A 24,636-nucleotide genomic window follows, 5' to 3' on the forward strand; every position below is an offset into this window, starting at 1 on the left:
CCCTGCACGGGGCGTCTCTCTCTCCAGCCTCCTGCCCAATGGGAGTCCCCCCCCCCCCATCTTCTTTGGGAGGCTGTCAGAGGAGCTAATTTTCCTTTAAGAGGCACTTAGGGGAGGTGAGCTGCCCCCGTCCTCCCCTCCCTGGTCTGCGGATTCGCTAGGTGCAGCCCCCGCCACCCGGTGAATCACGGCAAAACCATGGCGGGGCCCCTTCCCACAGCACTCTTTGGCTGAGGCTTAGCTAATTGGCCAGAGCCACTTAGCTTCCCTAATCTTCACTTGTACATCGTTCTATCTACTCCATTAACCGCCTTGATCAATACTCCTGCACACCTCTGGAGGCCCTTCCCCCTCTTTCGGGTACCGGGTTTCTGCAGATCACCCCTTGGCGGGGCCAAACTCTGTCTCTTCCCACCCTTCCTGCCCTGCAGGTCCCAGCGTCCTGTCCACGCCCTCATCAGCCACCACAGGGAGGCTCCCTCCGAACCAGGGGGCATACCACATGCATCTTAATGGTCCCCGGGCCCCAGTGTTCATCTCCAAATAAGGTGACACACAAAGGCCACCAGGACGCACCCGGAGGCTGGGCTGCCTCCACTCGGCCAAGTGCCCACCTAGTGACAGGAATCCTCTTTCAGCTGGAGCCCACAGCACCCCCATCCTGCTCATCAGAGGGGGTGGAAAGAGACAGGAATAGAAACCAAGATGAGGCCCTGAGTGGCAGTTGTCCCCAAGAGAGAGGACCCCAGAGCCTTCCCTTTCATAGGTAGGGACCACGCTCTGCGTTTGACAAACTCTTGCCTGCGGTTTTGTCCTACTGGGATGAAGCCAGACTGACATACAGGGTCATACACCGGGTGTCCCAACACTGGAGGTGATGTGTAGAAGGAGCGTGAGGGCTCGAGCAACCTTTGTTCCTCTCAGCCCTGCCCCCTGAGGACATTACCCACAGCTTTGCATCCCTTCAGGACCCAGCCCACCAGGTGCCCAGTGTCCTCAAGCCTGGGTGGAAGAAGAATGAGCAGCTACTAGAGAGGGAAGAGTACAGCCTTCCTACTTCTCAAACCCTATGTGAGCCAGAGGGGGTCCAGACACCAGAGCCATGCCCCTCGGCCTTGGCACGATGCTGCCCCAGGACCCACCATGTCCCCTTGAGGACCCAAACCTAAGGCCAGCTGAAAATGTCCGCCTCGTCCCTGCTCTGGCCGGGCTCTGTTCTACCACCCTATTTCTGCAGTCACCATATCCATCACCAGGAGCATCACACGCTCTCATCTTTCTAGCAAATACCAACTTGCTTCAAAGCCCGGCTCAAACACTGCAGGCTTTGGGAGGCCTTCCAGCCACGCAGGGCATTCCAGGAGGTCACTCCAGGTCACACGTGGCGATTACAAGTCCACCTTCTCCTCCCAACCTGGGGGGTCACCAAGGACAGGAGCGCTCTCCCCAGTGCCAACATCCAAGCAGTGCTCCATGCACAGATGTCCCAGGAGCGTCCGAGGTGTACTTGGGAATAATGAAATACAGGACACAAACCAGTCATTGTGCTTGGTATAAGGCTCTTCCTGGACGAGGGTCCCCAGAGAGGGGTCTGAATCTAAAGAAGGAAGGAGTGCTTCCCATACCCCCATCTTCTGCACCTGGGAGCAGCAGCTGACTCCCACTTTTCAGTTTGCAAAGCCAACAGCTGCTAAGATCTGTAGACTGTGCCTCCTAGCCTAGTCCTCAACCTCCCCCAGAAGACTATTAGTTTTGCCTACATCTTGCCTAAATATTGGAGCAATACCTCCAATGGTTCTCTCGGTCTTCACTTTTGTGAGGGGGGGGGCATAAAAGCTTATCAAGCATAAGCCAACAATGTTCACACATAGCTCATTGAAGCTATGTGCCCCCCATGTTGCCATCAGAGTCATCTTCCTAGAACACAGAGCTGCTCAGAAACACCAGCCCCCACAGCTTCCAGGAGCACAAGGAAGGGCCTTCCAGTAGTTAAGGCTCGTGGTCCCACACGTGCTCACTACAGGAAGACTTGCCTCCCACAGCTGCCCACACGCCTTGTGCCCAAGCTTACCCAGCACCTACTCGACCTTTTGTCTTCTTCCCCCAAAGAGCACAGGCTCTGGGACCAGGCTGCCCAAGTTCAAATCCCTGCTATTCACATCTTTTGTAGAACGGGTACCTACCCTCCCAGGCCTGTTACGAGGGCCAGCAAGTGGGGTGCGCAGAAGGCATGGAAACCAGTGCCACCCGCGTGTCAAGGCCAGATTATCCTTCAAAAGCCAACTTGTCCATCTTCAGTGACCCCTTGATGTGGTGGTTCTTGATCCTGGCACTCAGGACTTACTGTCCCTCCTCTGATCTTAGGGATACAAGCACTTAACCTTCCTCCTCGTATTCCAGGTTACCATTCCCAATTTTGATCCTCTCAACAAGAATGGAAGCTCCGTGGAGGCAGCCTCCACATCTAGGTCGGGTTTTATCCCCATGGACCCAGCGCACAGGGACACTCGGTCAGCACTCACTCAGCCACCGGGTATCAAAGCCAAGGATGGCTTCCTACCTGAGCTCCAAGCAAGCACCTTCAGGAGGTCTACTCCATTTTTCCATACCTGTGATTATTTTAACATGCCTTAGCGAAAGAGCTGGCCCGGCTAGCCTGAGGTCGACCCAGCTAAGAAGGTGGCCCCTGAAGTTGGCGTGTATAATAGGATCCAGGGAGACATTTCTAGCATAAAATGAGAGAAAGCGACAGTGGCGTCCCGCAAGCTGCCACATGTGGGAAGGATCAAAACAACCTCTACCTTCCCATTCCAGCCAGACCCTCCCGGAACAGGCCCTTCACCATACCCAAGACCAACCAATGCTTTCACCAAATCCTATGTGTGGTTTTACAGATCCACGCTGAAAAACCCTGAATAAATTATTTTCTCCATTCCACAAGGAAGGAACATTCTTCAAACAGTCAAGCACCCATCAGTTGTGCCAACGGTGGTAATGATACTTGCACAGCACTTTGCGCTGAATCCTAAAAAGCTCAAGTAATCAAGAGCTTCACCCTTCTGCCCATCTCACAGGCAGGACATGGAGGCTCCCACGGCCAAGTGGCTTCTGCAAAACACGCATAGGTTGGAGCAGGGCGGGAACACAAACTGGTCTCCAAATGCCTCATCCATCACACCCCCATCACCAACAGTGCGGACCAGATTTAGAATACACTCGGGGAGGCCCGTCATGGCCGTGCATGGGCTGGGCAGTCTCTCAGCATCAGCTGTGAAAAAGTCAGTAACTTCTTGTCTTCAAAGAATTAACAACAAACAAACATAAGCCCAGATGCCCATTTTTAACTTGAACTTGAAAAAAAATACTGGGGCGCCTGGGTGGCTCAGTTGGTGAAGCCTCTGCCTTCGGCTCAGGTCATGATCCCAGGGTCCCAGGATCAAGTCCCACACTGGGCTCCCTGCTCGGTGGGGAGCCTGCTTCTCGCTCTGCCTGCCACTCCCCTTGCTTGCGCACTCTCTCTCTGACGATAAAATTTTTAATAATAAAAAAAAGAAATAAAGCAAGTACTGCATTTACAAAATGCACTCACTCCATCGTCAGAGGTGGGTTCTAAACATTTATCCTGTAAAGCTATAGTTCAGTGCAAGTTATTTTTCAGAGATAATTTCAACAGCAAAACTTAGTATAGCACTTGCTCTGTGCCAGGCACTCTAGTGGGCAGTTTACGTAGACTAACAACACATTTAGGGCACTGTATGGTCTCACGCGCGTACACACACGCGGGCGCGCACACACACACACACACACACACGGCACTGTTCTACAGCGTGGGCTACATCCGTGGACAAAACAAAGCATGCTGCTTCCCTGAAGTTAGAACACGAAGGCAAAGTCACTAGTTCAAGGTCACCTAACTAGGAAGGACACACGCAGGATTGGAAACCAGGCAGTTTGGCTCCAGAGTCCGCGTTCTTAACCCTTAAACCCTCTTGGCTACATGTTCTGATCTGTCCCAAGACATTGGGCTAGAAGGGACAGCCAGGGAGACAGAAGCCACATTTGTTGGGCACAGCTCCTTGACAGGTAGATGGAGGGGGTCTCTCCCTCTAGACACCATTTCCTGCAAGCTGAATGGACACCAAATTCCGGTCTCATCCCAAGAGCCAACAATGCCAGGGACACAGCCCTGCTCTCCAGCAGCTCACAGGCTGGTGGGGAAAGACCAGCAGATATCTCCATTAGTAGGACTGCCGTCTGTCCTGAGCCATCACTGAGCCCGGCGCTTGGGAAGTGGGTGACTCTCCTATCTGCAGCTCAGCGGGGCCACTGTGAACCAGTCTGCCAACATCACCAGGGGCCGCAGTACATTTCCCAGGCCCCTCCTTCCACTTAAAAAAAAAAAAAAAAAAAGTAATCTGATTCAGCCCTAGCCCTGCCTGAGCACTGACTCCTGCTAAATCCCCAAAGTCTAATTACTTACTTTTCTGCATGGTGATCTTAGGAAGTGTTCCTTCTCGCTCTCCCCTCGGATAGCCAGTGAGCAAGACACCGCCGTTGCTACAGGATGCGGCCATCTCCCAGGCAGCATTTTTCAAATACACCCTGCCTTCTGCTTAGAATGTCCTTCCACTGCCGCCTCCTCCCCTTCAAGGCTGGGATCAGAGGTCATCTCCTGGAAGGACGCCCTGCCCCTGAACCAGGGCACTCTTTCCCCACTTCCCTACCTCCTTGCCTCCCCTAACTGCCGCAGGTGGCTCTGTGTTATCTGAGTCCCCCAGCCTGACCCCCCCCGACCCCTCCCCCCCCCCCCCCCCCCCCCCCCCCGATTCTGCTGCACACTCCCTGACAACAGGGCCCTGGGGCCCTCCCAGCTCCAGAGCCCAGCGGGGTACAGAGAGTGCAGACACTCAGAAAGGCATGTTGCCTGGGTTCCTCAGGCGATTACCAGGAGACCCAGGGCTGGAGCCCTGCACTGTGCTGCTGCACCAGCAAAGGACACGGCAGGCCCACAGACAGAGTGGCTGTGCGGCCCCGTGCAGGTGGGGACGACCCACCGAGCAGGGAGCACCTTCGTTTCTCAGACACACAGGGACTCCTGTTCCTCTCCCAAGGGGCACATCCATTGTCCTTTCAGGAGAAACTTTGGTAAATTCTTCCAGCACATTCTCTCTCTCTCTCTTTTTTTTTTTTTTTCAGTAAAATGCTATGCTCCAATGTCCTCTTCAACTGTGGACAATGTTTAATTAAGAAAAAAAGTTTTTAAACCTTTTCTGTTGAGTGGAAGGACTGTCTCTCTCCCACCCAAGGCAACACATGGCAATGCTTAATGATTTCCATTTTTAGCTCAGGGAGGAACGTTTCTCAGAGTTCAAGAGGAAGCCGAGTGGGCGCGCTCTGGATTGCGGGAGGCCCGCGTGGCGTCAAGAGCGGAGAATCTGGAAGTCAGGGGTAGCAGATGGCCCAGTAGGGAGGAGAGATTGCTAGCAGATGGCCCCAATAGTTTGGATAAGGGGGGAAAAAAGACTTTTAATAGCCAAAGAATTCCTGAGAAAGAAGAGTAAGGCAGGAGGCAACATACTTTCCGATTTCAAGCTAAACTGTAAAGCTGTAGTCATCAAAACAGTATGGTCTGGGCGTAGAAACAGACAAATAGACCAATAGAAGAGAACGAGAGTGCAGAAGTAAATCACACGGACAGTCGACTAGTCCTTGACAAGGGAGCCAAGAATACCCAATGGTCGGGGGCGGGGGATGCCTGGGCAGCTCAGTTGGTTAAACATCTGTCTTTGGCTCAGGTCATGATCTCAGGGTCCTGGGATTGGGTCTACGTGGTCAGGTTTCCTGCTCAGCAGGGAATCTGCTTCTCCCTCTCCCCCTTCTCTCTCTCTCATGCTCTCTCTTAGAGCTCTAATATATAAATAAAATATTTTTGTGACAAAAAAATACTCAATGCGGAAAAGAGTGTCTTTTAAAAAAAAAAAAGCACTTCAGAAAGTGTGGGAATCATTGGATATTCATATGTAAACAGATAAAACTGGACCTGAATCTTACACCACTCACAAAATTTAAATCAAAATGGATTAAAAACTTAAAAGGTATGACCTGAAACCATGAAGTTCCAAGAAAACACAAGAGTAAAGCTCCTAGACATGGGTCTTAGCAATGATATTTTTGGATAGGACACCTAAAGCACAAGCAACAAAAGCAAACAAAGGAGAGGGACTACAGCAAACTAAACAGCTTCAGCACAGCCAAAGAAACGAAGAACAAAGTCAAAAGACAATCTACAGAATGGAAAAAAAAAAATTTGCAAACTATACCGCTAATAAGGGTTTACTACCCAAAATACATTTAAAAGATATATAAAGAAAAAAATACATAAAGAACTCAGACAATTCAACAGTAAAAAAAATAATCCAATGAGAAAAATGGACAAAGGACCTGAATAGACATGACATTTCTACAAGGAAAGTAAACGAAAGCCCAGCAAGTATATGACAAGACGCTCAATATCACTAGTCATTGGGGAAACGCAAATTAAAACCACAGTGAGAGACCATTTCACACCTGTTAGAATGGCTAGTAGCCAAAAGACAAGAGGTAACAGGTGTCTGAGAGGATGTGGAGAAAGGGGACCCAGGGCACTGCTGGTGAGAAGGCAAACTGGTGCAGCCACTGTGGAAAACAGTACACAGAATCCTCGGAAAATTAAACATGGTACTCCCATATGACCCAGCAATCCCACTTCTGGGAATAGATCCACAGGAAATGAAAATATTAACTTGAAAAGGTATCTGTGCCCCCATGTTCATAGCAGCCCATTCACGATAGCCTAGGCATCCGTCCATGGCTGGATGGATAAAGAATTGCACGTATAGGTATATATGTGGAATATATCCGGCAGAAAATAATTCAGCCACGAAAAAGGAGGCAATCCTACCACTTGAGATAACGTGGATGGACCGTGAAGGCACAGTGCTAAATGAAATAAGTCGAATATTCAGATATCATATGATCCCACTTAGAGGTGGGGGGAGGAGACAACCCAACTCACAGAAAAAGAGAGCAGACTTGTGGTTACCAGAAGTGGAGGGTGGGGGCTGCAGATAGCAGAGGCAGGTGGTCGAAAGGTACGAACTTCTAGTTATAAGAGAATTGAGTCCTAGAGATGGAGCGTACAACAAGAGGACTATAGCAAACGCTGCTGCATGACCTACAAGAAGGCTGGGAAAGAGAGTCAATCCTATGTGCGCTCATCCCAAGTACAAAAAAAATTTTCATTTATCTGTAGAAGATGGGTGTTAGCTGAATGTACTACGGTAATCATTTCACAACGTATGCAGATCAGACCATCACGCAGAAGCCTTAAACTTTTACAGTGATATACATCAATTATTTCTCAATAAAAGGCAAGGGGAGCTTTGATTGCAAACAAATCAGTATTAGAATCAGACCAAGAAGCAGGGCCCACCCCAATGCTTGCTATTGCAATGAACAGGCGTTCCCATTTCTCAGAGGGGTACCCAGATGTTAGAGTGCCCAGACAGAGACTAGCAGTTACGATGGGAGGCCTCATCTCCAAGTTGTCTCTTTCCACCCATCCACTGATAACTATAGGCTCATAATTCAGGCCATTCAAGTTCAAAGGCTCCACAGGGAACATTTAGGGCAGTGAAACCATTCTGTAGGATACTGTAATGGTAGACACAGGTCATTGTACATTTATCAAAATTCATTCAGAGTACAACACAAAGCGAATTCTGATGTAAACCTTGGATGTTAATTAATAATAATATCAATACTGTCTCATCAATTGCAACAATTGTACCATATTAATGTAAGACAGGGGAAGCTGGGGCAGGAGGGATTCATGTAGGAACTGTATTTTCCACTCAATTTTTCTGTAAACCTAACACTGCTCCAAAATGTAGTCTGCTAATGAAATGTACGTATGTGTACACACACACACACACACACACATACACACACACCCCTGGCCTTTCTTCTTGCTGCCCAGGTGACCCTGGGCTATTACTTAATCTCTCTGGGTCTCTTGTCCTCATCTGCCAAATGAGGATACTAAGAGCACACAACTAAAGGGCTATTACGAGGAGCAGGGAAAGCACTTAGCACAGCACCCAGTATGGGGTATGCTTGGGGTAGCCATGGTGACGCCAGTGCTCCTGTACTAGGTATACCTTACATACTCAATACCTCCACACATCATGTGGTTTCAGTCCTGCAGCAGCCCGGTGAGGCAGGTAAGGACTGTTGCTATCCTCAATTTACAAAAGAGAAAACCTGCAGCTTAGAGAGCTTATATAACAGGCCCAAGGTCACACAGCCGGCCGGCAGGGTGAGCTGGGACTCACACCCACGCACCTGCCTTCACCATGTCGAATTCTCTTCTCCAAGAAAGTGCTGGTGCTTGCTGGGAGAGGAGCCCTTGCTGGCTGCTGCAGGTAGAGCCAATACTAGAACCCAGACTTTTGGTCACTAAGCTATGCGATCCCCTGTAGAACATCCCTGCCCCTCACCCCCGCAAAGCCACCCAAAAGCAAAGAGCGATCCCACAGATGACAGGCTGCCATCTTCCTTGGCCTCCCTCTGGGATCCGGCTCGGGGCTCATGCAGGCCTATCTATCACTGTCCTAAGGTGGTTGGTGGCACGTTCCCCAAGAAGCCACCTGGCTTTTTGGAGGTTGCCCCACCCAGAAAACACCCTCCTCGGGCTGAAACTCCTCTCCCCATGCACTGTCCCCCCCTCCCAACACACACACTTCTGGACCATAACTAGACAGTGAGCTCGCTACCCACAGTAGCGAGTTCAATTCTCACTTCTCCCAGTCGTGGTTTGCTTTTACATAACGACTTGAAAACTTCCGATGTGCCACTTATCTCCCGAGCCTGAGCCTGCTGAAGCAGCAAACAGACACCCGTTCGGAATCCAGACACTGCATCGAGTCCCTGGGAGCACCGCCCCTCCACACCCACCTTCTGATATACTTTTCACAGCTCTAGGTCCGCTCCTCCTACCCCTGCTTTCTCATGCTTTCTGCACCTCTGCTTCCCAAACAGAGGCACCTACAGAGACCCACTGAGGCACCCACCTGCTCAGTAACTTCATCTCCTCTGGACCCAGCCTCCCTGCCAACTCCTGCGTGACGGCCCGCCCCGCTGCCTCCACCTCCCCCCTCTCCTCCCACTGTGGCCAAGCATCAGCCTTGGTGCAGAACAAAAGGTGACGGGAGATCAGAGCCAGGCTGACCACAGAAGAGGCTCCGTCTAGCGCCCACATCCACTCCTCTGCTCTCCTGAAAGGCTAGGAACCACCTCCAATCGCAGATCACTCTCAAGCGCCCGCTCTCCCCGCAGCCCTCTCTTCCCAGCCTTCCTTCTGTGGACTCCCTGAATGCCTATGCTGAAGCCCTAAGCCCCACAGAAATGCTATTTGAAGATGAAGTCTTTGGGAGGGCGTCTGGGCTAGACCAGGGCATGAAGATGGGGCTCTGGTCTGATGGGATCAGAGGCCTTACAGGAAGGGACCCCTGAGACCTGACTCTCACTAGCTCTCCCTCCTGGCCACAGGAGGACACAGCAAAATGAGGGCAGAATCCCCAGGCCAGTAAGAGTTCCCATCAGAACCTGATCAAGCAGGGACCGTGACCTTAGACTTCCAGCCTCCGGAACCGTGAGCAGCGACATTTCTGCTGTTTAAGCTGTCTGGGCAAAGGCAGACACAAGGCCAGCAGGCATTTCCAAAGGCATATGTGAAAAGCAGAAAACGAAACGTGACAAAGCAAATCCCTCCAACATCGATGGGGGGTGGGGGCCAAGCTCCCCTCTCTTTCTTCAAATAGGAGCACAGGAGGTTGGGAACCCAAATGAAGAGATGTGGCATCGTGGAGGACAGACCACAGACTCAGTGGGGGCAAAGGCAGCATGAGAAGAGGGAGGCGTATCCACCCAGCTTCATAGCCAACCTGTAAAGTAATGCCTCATTGTCAAGAGGAAAAAAAAAACAAAACAACTAACAGTTTTTCCATGTAGCGGCATGTTCTGCAAGGTGGGCCATCCTCCAACATCCAAATCCTCAAAATATTAAAAAACAAAAAATTTGTTTCCAGAAGAGAGAGAGAAGAAAAAAAAAACCCACGTTTGGCAAGATGCTTACTTCTTACCTTGTCCTCATAAAATTCAAGTAACAAATAGTTTTCCAGCACCTACAATTCATAGGCCTTGTATCATGTCTGGGGTAAGCAGATAAGGAAAAAAAAAAAAATGAAAACAGAAGCTCACATCTGAGCATGTGTGTAATGTGTGTGTATTGACTCATTTATTTCTAACAACCCTCTGAGGTTCAGGCAATCACCGCCCCCTTCACTACCCCAGAAGGAGAAAGTGAAGCAGACTCTGGTTTAAGAAGCAAACACCGCTCACCTTTTACCTTCTAGTCGGGATGCAAACCAACACTAGAACCATGCACAACTGTGCCTGCCAAGAGCTAGAAGGAGAGAACCAGTGACCGGAAGGCTACTGTGGGTTGGGTGATCAGAGAAGGCCCTGTGGGATGTGTCAATGACAAGCGCATCTTGGAAGAACTTGCGGGGGTGAGTAGGGGCAGGGAAACAGCTCGGTTCCCAGAAGCCCCCAAAGTTGGCCCCACAACGTGCTCACCACCAGCTCTGATCTCACAGCTCAGAGCTGGGCCCCAGCATCTGCATTTCTCAGAGCCTCCAGCAGTTTGTCACCTGCAGTTTCCCTGTTCCTCCCCCGGTGGCCTCCCTACATCCTAGGGGCCACCACCAGAGGTGCACAGAAACTCTTCGGTTCCTGAAGGTTTGTGTCTCCTCCAAATTCCTGTGTGAAAGCCCTCTTCTCCTAAGGTGGTGGGACCTGGAGGTGCGGCCTTGGAGAGGTAATTAGGTTTGGAAGGGGGTCATGAGGGTGGGTGTCCCCATGATGGGAATCGTGCCCTTGTCAGAAGGGGAAGAGAGACCAGAGCTCAGAGTCTTTTGCTCTCTCTACCCAGTGAGCACACAATGAGGCGGGGGGCCATCTGCCAACCAGGAACCACCCCCCAGACCCCTCAGCCTCCAGAACTGTGAGAAACACGGGTCTGTCATTTAAGACACGCTGTTTCCAGTATTTTGTTACAGCGGCCTGAGCGGAGACAGATCCTGAAGACTCAAGGTCGCAGCCTTTCACCGTTTCGTGCATTTCGTGTGGAGGGACCCACTTCTGCCTTGTAGTGCTTGCTCCTCACAGACCATGAAATAAAAATCTAAATCCTAGAGACCTAGATCTCTGGGACGGGAAGATAAATTAATGACTTTCCCACAGACCTCAGTAGTCAAAAACGGAGATTTTTTTTTAAGAGTTTCTCTACATTCAAAAATGACCCCAAACTGGTTTTCAAGAAAATCTCTGTGTCACACCAAATCTTAGGCTTTGTTCGACACCCAGATCCGTACCGGGGTCCTCCGAAGAGTCAGGCAGCCTGGCAGCCCAGCGCTTCTCTGCGTGTGGTTGCACGTGCATCGCCCCGGGATCTCTTTAGGGTGATTCTGAGCCAGAAGTCCTGGGGTGGGCCTGACACTCTGCATTCCTAGCAAGCTGTCAGGTGACGCCAGCCACCCCGGACAGCAGGACTCTCGCCCAGCGAGCATCACCCCTGGCTTCATCTGGGACTCACCTAGGAGCTCTTAAGAGGTACAGATTCCTGGGCCCCAGCCCAGACCAGTGACATCAGCCATTCCAGGGCTGGGGCCTGGGCATTTCGGAAGCTCTTCCCTGACTGAAAGCTGTGGGCAGGGTTAGGGAATCACTCTTCTGGGCATAGGGCAGTGAGCGAGGGAGCCCTCAAGGGGAACGGATGACAAGCAAGTGACTTTAGATGGTGAGACAGGCCATAAACACAGAGGACAACGTGATGGGGGGAGGCCCTTAAGCTACAACACAGAGCACAGGATGGGAATACCAACCAGCAAGACCTGGCGAAGGGACCCCAGGCAGAGCGGAGAGCCCATTTTCCACAGTGAGCCTTCCGGGATGACAAGCGCAAGGTGTCCTGCAGGTTTCCACACGAGAAGCCATTCCTCTCACAGGAGAGGAGAACAGTCAGAGGCTACAGAAAATAAGACAAGTCTCCACCCCAGATGTTCTTATAGAAACATGAATGGACTTGAATGCTGACTGTGGCAGGGGATGGAGGTGCTTCAGGCCACAGTGTTCTGACACCCCAGGAAATTCTTAAAGCTCCATCTTCTCATATCCCTTGAAGACCTCATCTACTAGACCAGGACCAGGGAGCCTCAGGTGGGATGGATACAGAGCAGAACCCTGAGAGGACATAAGAAACCCCCTACGGTTCTTTATGGGCAACTTCTTGACCCTTGTAGAGAAGAGGACAGCCAGTGGGGGTCACCCTCGGTCCCACCCCGAAACTCTAAGTGGGAGGAAGCTCTGGTTCACATTTACTGAAGCAACAGCCCTAGGACGGGACTCTCTAGGCGAACAGTGAGAAAGAACCCAGTGCTGGCACCTTCCAGAGGTAAAACCTGAGACTCAGGTCTCAGCCGACCCACACCCAGCCCTCCCCGGCACCAGCAAGTAGCTGAGAGGGGGTGGGCATGGGCCCCAAGCCAACAGGACTTTGGAACTCCTCCCGAAGCTTCTCAGCCATTGGCACACATTCTGAGGTCTGGGAGGCCAGAAAGCTGGAGCTGTGTAAAGTGTGGTGACCTTCCCACACTGGGGGACTTCGGAGTCCAGAGACAGAGGGAAACTGAGTCATGACACTTAACTTTGGTCTCACGCGTTCGGTGACTAACCCCATAAATTTCCCCTTTTCACTAAACCCACTCTGGGGAAGTTTTCCATCTTTGCCATTGAGGCCTGCCTCTCCTAAACCCCAAGACCCCACAGAGCGCATCAGACCCAGTCACCCTCCTCTGAGCCCCTGAGGTGGCCCCCAGGGGGCTGTTGACTACAGACCTCTGCCATCCTCCTTCCTCATCGAGTTTTCCCTGCATCAGGAGCTAGTCTTCTCCACAACTGTAAGCTACTTGATGACAAGGGCTGTCTCTCATGCTGGTTTATATTCCCCCCCTTACCCGCTGCTGCCACCACATGCCCACCACAGGGCAGGAGGCACAACAGCAAGTGTGCACTGGGTACGTGCTTATAAACTGGAAAGGGAGCCTGGGGACCAGGTGGTTGGAAGGGAGTCGGTCTTAGCCCCGCCTGGGCGGGAAGGAAGGCTAGGGCAGGTACAACAGAGTGGGGAGGCTGTGGGAGCTGGACCCGGGTGAACCAGGGATGAACCTGCCCGCCAAGAGGTCCTGGGGAGTCACTGAACTTCTGAGCCCCACATGCCTCATCTTTGCAAAAATACCGAAAGGATAAAAGTGCTTCATATCCAAAATGCACTTTCATACCATCATTCGACCCAGCTTTAGGGAGTTCCTTCTATAGACAGGGCCCTATCCCGAAACAATTGACAGAAACCCTAACCCAGGGGCACCCGGGTGGCTCAGTCCATGATGGGCCTGCCTTCGGCTCAGGTCATGATCTCAAGGACCTGGGATGGAGCCCTTTCATCTGGTTCCCTGCTCAGTGGGGAGTTTGCTTCTCCCTCTCCCACTCCCCTCCCCCCTGCTTATGCTCTCTCACGCATGCTCTCTAATGAATAATCTTCAAAAAATTAAAAAAAAAAGCATAATTTAAGTGTTCACTATTTCTAAAGATAGTGCAAATTTCCCTCTGTTTCCTTCTCTGTAAGGGGACAAGGCCAGGTCTTCCTGCCCAATAGGACTGACTGCTCCACGGTCAATGGGATAATTTTTGATGAGAAAATGCACTGACGATATGGGGCAACGAGGGAGCACACAAGAATTTATCCCAAGAAACAGGGCCCTAAGCCAATGTGGCCAGACTACAGGTGAGAGAAGTTACAGGAGGAGGGCAGGGCCCAAGGTGAGGGCACCAGTGAGCCAGAAACCAAAGCTACACTACCCCAGATTCTTGACCCAGCGTAGCAAAGCGTCCCCAGAGCCCCCACCCCAGATGGTGCTGATCTTCACATCTGGGATCCCTGGAGGACATGGAACCCAATGTTAGCCTCTGGCCTTGCACAGGTCCCCTGTCAGTCCTGCCATGCCTCCACCACTTCTGGTAACAAAAGATGTCTGAGGGAGTTTAAAGGACGGGGTGAGCGCACTGCCTGTCGGGTCACTCACCAGGAGTCTCTCGGGTACACATGGTCCAAGTTCAAAGGTAATCCGGCAGCTTCTCTGCCAACCTGGACTCACCTACCCTCCATGTCCCAAAGGGCCTTCTCAGAAGGCATCCTAAGGGCAGGGGGAGTTGATGGTGTGGTAGACAAGCTTTGAGGGAGAGCCCTGTCCTCCTTACGCCAAACATTTAATCACACAGGCTGCGGTTCCAATGCTTCACCACTTACAAGACAATGACTTTGAGCAGCTCATGTCTTCCCCTGGAGGTCTCCTGACCTACAGAATGCCGAGAAGACCCGCCTATGAACACAAGTGAAGAAGGCCATCGAAACTGGGGTTTCCAAACCCATTCACACCCACCCCCATACAGGGCCTTAGCAGACTTCCCCCAAAAACCCCGGAAGAAGAAGTACTATTCTGCCCATTCCACAGGTGGGAAAACAGACCCAGAAAGATGCTGTGACTTGCTAGGCAATGCAGTAGAAGATCCAAGTGGTACCCATCTACAGTAAAACCTCAAAGTTCTCAGGGGGCTTCTGAATGCTTCCTCCGACTGGATCCTTCCCACAAAGACCTCCAGGTGCTGGGGTCAGAGCTCCAGCTTAGGACTGCCCTAAGGCCTGGGCAGCTTCCATTTGCCTCGCCGCTCGCTGACACACTCCTGAGAATCTTCTACAAATAAGAGGTCATCCACAGCCTCCAATCCTCTAGCGAATTCTGAAGGGGAAGAGCAAGGCCGCCTCCCATGGCAAGCAGAATCCATCCTGGGAACTCCCATTGCAGAGAGGACCCTCACACTCCCCAGCATTCTACCCCTGCAGGTACCCTCACCTGTTGTGACCCTGGTGGTTGGGTCATCCCAAAAGGCCATCTGCGAGAGCAGCTGGGCTTGCTGTCCCTCAAGTTCCATCAGATGGAGACCGTGACCAAAAGGGAAAGAAAACAGACACCCAGGCGAGCAAAATCAAGACAGCAGGGGGAAAAATGGAGCCTTAAGGAGCATTGTGAGAACAAAAAGATGAAATTTTAAAACTCACCAATGTGACCTTTTCCGTTGCTGGGTAAAGAAAGTACTTGAGTTGCTTAGCAGCACAACTGATTAATGCCTGTGAGTTACCTGTCTACGCCTTACAGCTATCCTTCCCCACTCAGGTTCATCAAACCACCTTTCTCAGCTCTGGCTGTAATGTCCACAGACACAGCATCTCCAGGCCAAATGCCTTGAGGCAAGGAATGGGGGGAATTGATTTCTTACCAGGATCTGTGCAATTCTTTGCTGTCTGAGTCCCATTCACGGGTGCCATCAGCTTTCTACTTCTCCATGTGTCTGGTAGAACATGTTTGTTAGCAGAAGCTGTTTTATGCCCTGTATTGGGAAATAAGTCACAAATACCATTAGGGCCATACAGTGCCTGCATTCTTCCAATGACCTTACACTTCTGTATCTGGCTACCCCAGCAACAGCCCTGTGTGACTATTCAGAGCCACCTGTTGGGAGCGATGCAACGATTGGAAGCAGTGTCACCTGCTTCACACTCAGTGATCGGTTTCCTCGATCTGGTCCGTTGTTTCTAGTCCCAGATGCATCAGCCCATGACCTTGGCCAAGTGTGCTCAGCCCCTCACAGGTGCAACAAGGGTTTAGATAGGTCACCATGAAGTTCTTGTCCAGTAAACATGCTCCGATGTCCCTGCCCCCAGGGGCACTACATATAGATGGCTATCAGCTCAGCAAATAGTTGGAGAAAGCTGACGGTCCGGCCCAGAGCTTCTCACCCTTGAATGTGCACAGAAATCACCTGGGGACCTTGTCAAAATGCAGATTCTGTTTCAGTATGTCTGGGCTGGGGCCTGGGATTCCTCCTCACAAGCTCCCAGGCGATGCTAATTCTGCTGGTCCAAGGGCCACAGAGGAACGAGGGAGAGCAGAGATGTGGATGCCAATGACCGCACACAGTTCAACTCCTAATAACTCCTGATCCAGCCAATACGAACGAGTCTCCCTTTAAGAGCTTCACAGTATTCATTTACCCCTCTTGATGTGCACACAGCTTCTGCTGGGTAATAATACCTCTTCTGTAATGCTGACACTGAAGAGCCTCTAAGTATTTTGTTATTTCTGGTGTGTAACTGAGGGGGAAAAAATACCCTGGCTTGCCCAGTTGCAAAGCTCCAGGTTAAGATGTTCAAACAACCTTTCTGGGTTTCTGTTGTAAAGAGCCATTTGACCTTTTAGCCTCAAATCACAAGTTGGGGTCTTGAAATGCAGTTAGTTTTATTTTTATTTTTTTTAAGATTTTATTCATTTATCTGACAGAGAGATCACAAGCAGGCAGAGAGGCAGGCAGAGAGAGAGAGGAGGAAGCAGGCTCCCCGCTGAGCAGAGAGCCGGATGCGGGGCTCGATCCCAGGACCCTGAGATCACCACCTGAGCCGAAGCAGCGGCTTAACCCACTGAGCCACCCAGGCGCCCCAGTTGGTTTCATTTTTAAGAGTTGAATCAAGTTCCACCTGATTTTATCACCACACACACACAAAAAAAATCTTCAGATTGTCCCTAATTGCTCAGAAAGTCACCCCTACTTTATCACCATGTCCAGATTGCTAAATCGCCTGGATTTCATTTTTTTTTAAATGTGAAGAAGTAAAAGGTCCACAGTGTCCAGCTAAAAATGGGAGTGAAGGTCTTCTGCACATTCCGCATGGGCTCACATCCCCCACTCCACCCCCAAACAGATTTTTCCCCCTAAGTTTCTTTCTCTCTCCATCTCAAATCTGCATATCCTAAGGGACTCCCAAATCCCTGGGTCTTGGATGAAGGAGTGTGAATTGTGGTTGCAGACACCAGAGCTCTCCCACCTTGGGGATTAAGAGCAGTTCAGCGATGCTGAAACCTGGCAGCAACCTCCCGAGGGGACTGCCCCCCCCCCCACCCCGGGCGTTTTGAGGGTTTGGATAGGATGCATCCGGACACCCAGGACACTCCTTTGGCAGGGGCGAGGGGAAGACTGAGACTCAGTTCCCAGCCTCGGTATCTGGGTTTTCTAGAAACGCTGCGCACCAAGTCTCGACTCCGCAAAATTGGAAAGCGGACCACTCAGTTCGATCCGACCCAGGCTGCGAGAATTCACACCTGCACCCCACCTCTGCGCCGCCCGTTCCCCCACACACTCTGGGGACAGAACTCTGGCACAGAGGGGCCCGATGTTCAGGCTTTCATCTTGGTAACACAGACCTGCAGCCGCGTCCGGAGCCCCCAGGGGCCGCGCGCAGCTCAGGGAAACGAGCGCCACAGCTCAAAGCGTCGATGTCGTCCCTCCCGGGTGCGCTCTACCTGCCCGGTGGGGAGGGGACCTGGCTGGATGAACCCTTGGGACCAGTCTGACGGGGAAGGAAGGGGAGACATCTCGGAGCTAACCGGCGGCTTCCCAGCCCAAGCCCCTCAACTCCCGGGGCGGGCCCACACTGACACCTACCCAAGCTGCCAAGGAGGCCGGACGCACAGCACACCAGGGCCAGCACCGCGCACACGAAGCCAACTTGCTGCGGCAGCATCTCTCGCCTCCTGCGAACTTTGCGCGGCCGGAGCGACCCGCGGAGGGCCATCCTGGAGCGCCTGGGCGCCGTCCCTGGGAGAGGATGGGGAGCTTCGGCGGCCGGAGTGCTAGCTGCGGCGGAGGGGCGCTGGGACTGGAGCGGGCGACGCGACGCTCAGAGACGAGAGGCTCCGGGCCAAAGCTTCATGGCCCGCGGGCAAGGTCGGCAGGGAAAGGCCCGGGGAAGGGACGTGGGGGCGTGCGGCGCAGCCGGAGCTCAGCGTCCCGCGCGCGGCGTGCGCGCTCCGCGCACCATGGCTCCGGGGCGAGGAGGCAACGCCGGCACGGTGGCGCTGGCGGCCCTGGCTGGGAGGGCTGGCGCAGTCCCGGCGCCGGAGCCGCTACCTGCCCGCTCAGCCTCTGCGCGCTCGTCCGTCCGCAGCCCCGGCAGCAGTGCCCGGGGGCGCCCGCGGGGAGCACTCAGTGCGCCCCCACGCCCCGAGCCGCCGCTCCCACTCGCAGCATTCTCCCCCTCCAAGTTTGGCGGCGGCCGCCCAACAGCACCGCTCCCCTGCTTCCCGGCGAGCCAAGCCCAGGCGGCCCGGCGCGCGCGGGGAGAAGGCAGGCTGGCCCCCACGGGACCTGCGACCCTCGCGGCTTCAAGGGCCTCGACGTCAGCCCTCCCGGGGGCGAGCTCTCCCCGGGAACTTTCTCTCCGGCTGCCGGCGCCTGCGTCTGCGAGGCCGTGGCGCCTCCCGCCCGCTGCTCTCGCCTCCCTTTTCCTCCCCTCTCGCCCGCCTCTCACCCCCCCTCCTCAGCACGTGTACTCCTCCCCGAGGGCGCACTCGCCCGTGCGCTCCTCCCTTCCCCCCGTGAGGCTCAACTACTGACCAATATAATCGCCCTCCTCCCTCCCCTATGGAGCCCAAACAATCCCTTCTCTACCCTCCGAGGCCGCTGCAGCGAGGAACGGGGTCTGGCAACGCAGGGACTCTCGGAACAAGGGTTTCTGTCGCCCGGCCGCTCCTGTGCAGGCTCCCCACGACCCCCGAGGCGACCCGAGCACCCCCCCACCCCGCCTCCCCTCCAGCCGGGGAGGGAGATGCACGAGAAGATTAATTGCTCGAGCAGAGCTAACAAACACAGGCTTGCACCAAGCCAACAGGCACCCGCGCCCTCCGGGACCCGCTCCTGCTCCTGCAGGGCTCTCGGGGCGGGCGGGGCGGGGGGGAGCCGGCGGTTGGGGCGCAACGCCGACGTGCAAAACGCTCCAGATCTGGCAGAGGGAGAAACCCCAGAGTTCCGCGGCCCCGTCGCCCAGAGTTGAGCTTTCGGTGTTCTGCAGCCTTACCGCTTCGCAGGGCACTCTGGTTTGTTTTGGCTTGGTTTGGTTTTTCCTCCTTGTCTCTCTGATCGACTCTCTGATGTAAACTGCTTTAAAAATGGGGCAGGAGGGAGAATTACAGAAGAGGAGCAACTGGAGAGGAACCCAGGTGCAAGGAGGGGCCTCAGCCCAGACGATCTGTGACTGCACCCTGGGACTGCCTTCCCCTCTCAGGCCAGTTCAGCACGCACCTAGTTAGGACCTGCTAGGGGTTAAGTCCACCGAAAATCCTTTTTGGAACAAGGCCAGATCTGTTTAATTAAATAAATACACACCCACCGTGAGCAGGGACCCGTGCCAAGTGCCATCCAGAGAACAAAACAAAACAAGCAAAAAAAAAAAAAAAAAAAAAAAAAGGGTAAGATCCAGTCCCTGCTTTCAAGGAACCTTAAATCAAAGGAGAGCCAGACCCTCCACTAAACCTCTATTTAATAGATCAGTTCTAAAAATCACTGTTCTGCAGAATGTGCGTTATTCCCTCACTACTCCATATGTGGCCCACCAGGGCATGAGTGGTGCCTGGGAATTTGCAAGAAATGCAGGCTCTGAGGTTCCAGCCCAGACCTACTGAGTCAGAATGTGCATTTTTTCACAAGACCTCCTGCAGATTTGTGTGTACATCCCAGTGTGAGAAGCGTGGCCCTTTTGAGCCTGTTCCTGTACCTCGGTGCCTCGAGCTGGTCACCATCGGCATGATTCATCTTGGTCTAAGCAGAGAGATAACTGTGTGTGTGTTAGTCTAGTGTAGTAGCACACAAGTAAGAGGTACCTAGAGGGCCAGGAAAGGGAGAAATTGCACTAATTATTTTTCAGCAGCCCCGTTTCAGTGCCTACAAAGATAGTGAAGGCATGAACATGAGACTAATTGCAGTGGAAACCCCTTGAGGAAATGAAATGGAAAAGGCCCGTGTTGGTCTCCTATAGAATAGCACAGGGCTCCCTCCATGTGGTCCGTAGAGATGTTTTACCTGCCATTAAGGCCTCTGCTCCATATGGGTGACTGTTACTAAGCTTGCCTGCCAGGGATAAAAAGAATTTTCCTTTCATTGACTTGACTGTACACAGATGCATTTCAATAGCAAATAGAAAACCCTAGAATGTGTGAAATGCATTCTTTAGAAAGCTAGCCAAGAGCCTTCGATCACATGGAAGCTGAAGGAAAAAGTTAAAATGTTAATATGCTGTTGTTCTATCCATAAGACAGGGTCACATTGGTTAAAAACAACGCCAAGAAACAAAATGGCATCTGCTTACTAGGATTTAATGTTTTATTAAAACTTCCCTCCGTGGAGCCCACCTAGGGCGGTTTAAAACAAGTGTCTGGATCTGAAACGGGCCAAAGGAGTCATCAGGTGTCTGCCTTTAAACGTTTAGCGGGCTCTTTTCTAGAACATTTGTTTTCTTTGACAGCTTCCACCTGCTTTCAGTTAATAGTTAGAATACTTGGAATAATTCCACATGCACAAATGGATTCTTCTTCTTTGACAGTTTAAAAAGCAATTCGTTTGAATTGTACTTTTTGCTTCATTTAAATAGTCCCCATTACCAAGTAGCCTCCACTCCAGCCCTAATGACTCACCCCTCAGAAGAGAGAATTGGGTTTTATGTACCTTTCAGATTCAAAGCATTCAGGAGCATTTTCTAAGTCAACAGGGCCAGGGAACGAATGGAAAATACATGTCTGGGTTTATCTCAGGCCCTTGGTCTGCCTTCAATGCCACCAGATTCAGAGTATCCCCTCTGTGACGCTGCTTTCCTCTGATGGGACGTAGCTGGGAGACTCTTCATAATGTCAAATGGTTGTGGCTGTTTTGATAGGAAGGCTCAGTCTGTGGGGATAGATACAATATTTTTTTCTTAAAAATTCTTTCCTGTGGTAGGGAGAACTTCACCATTTAATTCTTCTTACTTGATGTTTCTTTCTTTTTTTTTTTTTTTTTTTTCAAGTTTACTAGAATGACCTTCTCTATAGATTCTAATTCCTCTTGCTCTGCCTTTCAGATGGCTGGAGGCAGACAGCACCAGACAGGGCAGCGGTTCTCAATCCTGACCATGCCTCAGAATCTCCTGGAAGGCGTATTAAAACTCACCTGGCTGGGCCCCATCCCAGGGAGTCAGGTTCAATAAGTTCAAGGTGGTGCCCCATAATTTGTATTTCTAACAGGAAATTGCCAGGAGATTGCCAGGAGAAACTCAGGTCCAGGGAACCCACTTTGAGAACCACTGGACTAGGTTATGCAATGGTGACTGTAGCAAACAACAAAAGTTTGCTTCTGGTAGCAAAATATGCAAACTCCAAATATGCCACTTTGGCATAAAGATTATTTTGAGCTAAAGGCAAATGGGAAGAAGCAGATACATGAAAAACCCTCTGCCCTTCCCCCATTTATGTAAAAGCAGGACATAAATTTGTAAAGGTGCCCCCCCACCTCACCCGACCCCTACCAGGCCTTCCTGGTTAATCATGATGACAACTCTAGATCCTTATCAGCCCAGAGACAGGCCCAGAGGGATCTCTCTAACAAATTTGGCTAAAACTAGCCCTTATCTACCACTATATATCTGCCTTTTCACAATTTGCCACCCCTAGAAGCTCCGTCTTTTCTCCTTTGTCTTGTCACTTCGCTAAAAAAAAGTGTTGTTCTTTTGTTCAGATGCGATAGCCCGAGTTCTCATCACCCTTTTGAGTTACCCATTACCGAGGGCTCCTGTATATGCTCACGACGCATGTGTTCATAAACTTCTGCTTGTCTTCCTCTTGTTAATTTGTCTTTCGTTGATGTAATTTATAGAACTCCAGCCAAGGAACCTAAGATGCATAAAGGTTAAACAGTTTTTATTACCTGTATGCTGTCATGGGGGCAGCTACACAGGTACCTGGGAGCAGCCACAGTCTGAAACCTGGCAGTTCACCAAGCCAGAGGGAGCCTTCTGGAGGATCTTGCACTGGCAAGGGAATATGCATGCTGGCCACCACTACCCACATGCTCACCATTACTCACCACTCATTGGCCAAAGCCAGACCCAGGGTCCCACCAAACCCCCGGGATGTCCTATAGTTCCATTTTTCCTCTGCTGGCTGACATCTGAGCTTCTGCAGTGGCCAGCCCCAGTGAGAACCACTGTACAGTGGTTGTTAGGACCTTTCCTGCCTGCCCCTCCCCGCTCCCTGGTCCTGCGTGTTGCAAAGCTGCTGCTGTGCAGCGCCATGACATAGCCTATGATATGAGTGAGAATATCTGTCTCCTGCTGGCGAGCAAGAACCTCAAGGACTTGTTGTCTTATCCACAGCTCTGAACACAGTGCCCAGCACATTAGGTGCTTAATAAATATTTAGGGAATGAATAAATAAACACATTTTGGCTACAATGTGAAGAAGATAAAGTATAGTTGTTGCCTCTGTTGGGTGGCGCCTGCTCTCAAGATCCCTTTTGTGCTACCCTGAGTTTCCATTCATCTTCACTGCCAAGGTCACCAGTGACCTGTGACCATATCTCAGTAGAATTTGACATGCTTGAATGCACCTTTCTATTGATAGTCACATCCATAACTTTCTGGACGGTGTGTGCTTCTGGGTTTTCTCTTCCTTCTCTTACTGGCTCTTCCCTCAGCCCTCTGGGCTTCTGTCCTGGGCTTGTCTTCCTCACTTTTTTCTCTCTTGCCCAGGAGAACTCGTCAGTTCCCTGGATGGCAAGATTTGCTCTCTGCTGCTGATTCAGAAGTCCAGAGCTGGAGCCTTCCCAGGAATGTAGACCTGTGTGTTCAGGGGATTGCCCACATCAAAAACCTGGGCTTCATCCTGATCCTCCCAGCTCTTTCTCTCCTGCCTCAGGCTGTCCCCACTAGGACCTCAAATGGGTCCACTTCTTGCCATCGCCATGGACACCACGGGCTCTGTGTCTCTCCCGATCTTAACCAGTATCTCGAAGGCTAGCCTATCCATCACATTCTTGTCTCCACTCAGCAACTAGAGTATTCTTGCCAAAGAAGGAAAATCCGATTACGTCCCTTTCTTCCATGAAACCCTCAGAGACTCCCCGTTGCTCTCAGCATAGACTTCCAGCTCTTTAGCTTGATATAGGATCCTGCATGATCTAATTGGGGTTTTCCACATTGGCCGCACATTCAATTCACCTGGGGAACTTTTTGGCCCTGGGGAGTGGGTGCTGGGCCACAATCAGGGTGGTGAACCCTGCTCCAGACTCTCATGGCCCCTTGAACCCCATCCTTCATCACTCCTTTCCTTTCACTCCAGGCTCTAGCCATTCAGAATCCCTTTCTTGTTCTTCACGGGTAACCCTTGTCCCATCTTTCTGGAACATGCCTTCCTACCTCCAAAGCCCCCTTCACCTGGCACTATGGATTGAATGTTTGTGTTCCCCCCAAAATGCATATGTGATGGCATTTGGAGGCGGGGCCTTATTAATAGGATCAGTGCCCTTATAAAAGGGGCTCAGAGAGGTCCCTCTCCCCTTTTGCCATGTGGGGACACAACAAAAAGATGGCTGTCTAGGAACTGGGAAATGAACCTCTCCAGACACAAAATCTGCTGGCACCAGGATCCTGGACATTCCAGGTTCCAGAACTGTGAGAAATAAATGTCTGTTGTTGATAAGCCACTTGTTCTATGGTATTATTGTTAGAACAACCTGAACTAAGACACCTGGCTAACTCTTCTGCTTCCAATCTTGAGGAAGATATCATGACCTCTGAGAAACCTTGCAGGACCACTGAAGTCTGAGTTAAGACCCCCACCTTCTGTGCTTTTATGGTGCCTTGTATTTCTATCCAGTAGTTCATCAGACCATATTGTAATGACCTCTTTCCTTATGTGTAGTTTCCCCAGACTCTAAGCTCTGTGGAGACAGGAACCATGTCTACCATGCTCACGACCTGGATATAGTGGGTGTTCAATAAATGCTCATGGAAGGAAGGGAAAGCATACCTGGTCCTCACTCAGCACATGTGACTCCACCCATCGTGTTGCTCCTACCAGCATCCGTCATATACAGGGTTTTCACCCTCACTGCATCTTTTGATTCCCATCATAGCCTCGAGGAGGAGGCAGAACAAGAATTAGAGTCCCCCCTTTACAAGGTCCCTCATACTGGAGTGGCCTGCTCAAGCTCGCACAAGGAGTTAGAGGAACAGCTGGGATCTGAACCGGGTCTTCTGCCCATTAGCCAGACCATTCTCCCATGACAGCATGTCACAGAGACTTGTCCTGAAGGGCGTGCCAACTAGCTTGTTGAATAAATTAGTTTTAAGTGGAGACAGAAGGCTACATGTCATGGCACTATGTCCTGCCTGGGCCATCTCCTGGTGACTGGCTAATGGTGGGGACTCCCAATGCAGGCTGATCAGAGGAGGAAAGACATTTACCTAGACCAGACCTAGGGGTCTCCTAATGCAACCCATACAGCTGCTCCATGCTTTGCAAGCCTGATTCTCAGAGTTCCTTGGATTGAAATATGAAAATA

At 51.6% G+C, this 24,636-nt stretch overlaps 1 protein-coding gene across 8 annotated transcripts in view; it reads right to left on the reverse strand.

Moving 5' to 3' along the window:
• The window catches only part of SLC24A4 (solute carrier family 24 member 4), a 180,825-nt gene that overhangs the window by 148,688 nt on the left and 7,501 nt on the right, over window positions 1-24,636 (reverse strand). The window contains exons 1-6 of one of the 8 annotated variants that reach the window (XM_047738948.1): window positions 20,125-20,139; window positions 19,820-19,925; window positions 19,348-19,407; window positions 19,124-19,203; window positions 17,713-17,865; window positions 15,493-15,603 (exon numbers count right to left, since the gene is read on the reverse strand). In XM_047738948.1, coding sequence (XP_047594904.1) covers window positions 15,493-15,603; window positions 17,713-17,842 — 241 coding nt within the window. In that variant the 5' untranslated portion in view covers window positions 17,843-17,865; window positions 19,124-19,203; window positions 19,348-19,407; window positions 19,820-19,925; window positions 20,125-20,139. Of the gene's footprint in view, window positions 1-15,492; window positions 15,604-17,471; window positions 17,540-17,712; window positions 17,866-18,717; window positions 18,807-19,123; window positions 19,204-19,347; window positions 19,408-19,819; window positions 19,926-20,124; window positions 20,168-20,766; window positions 20,986-21,878; window positions 21,966-22,680; window positions 23,277-24,636 lie in introns of those variants that run through there. The other 7 variants (XM_047738950.1, XM_047738951.1, XM_047738953.1 and 4 more) reach the window with 7 other exon arrangements.

The sequence above is a fragment of the Lutra lutra genome, chromosome 7 (genome assembly GCF_902655055.1).
Source record: "Lutra lutra chromosome 7, mLutLut1.2, whole genome shotgun sequence".
Classification (NCBI taxonomy): Eukaryota; Metazoa; Chordata; class Mammalia; order Carnivora; family Mustelidae; genus Lutra; species Lutra lutra.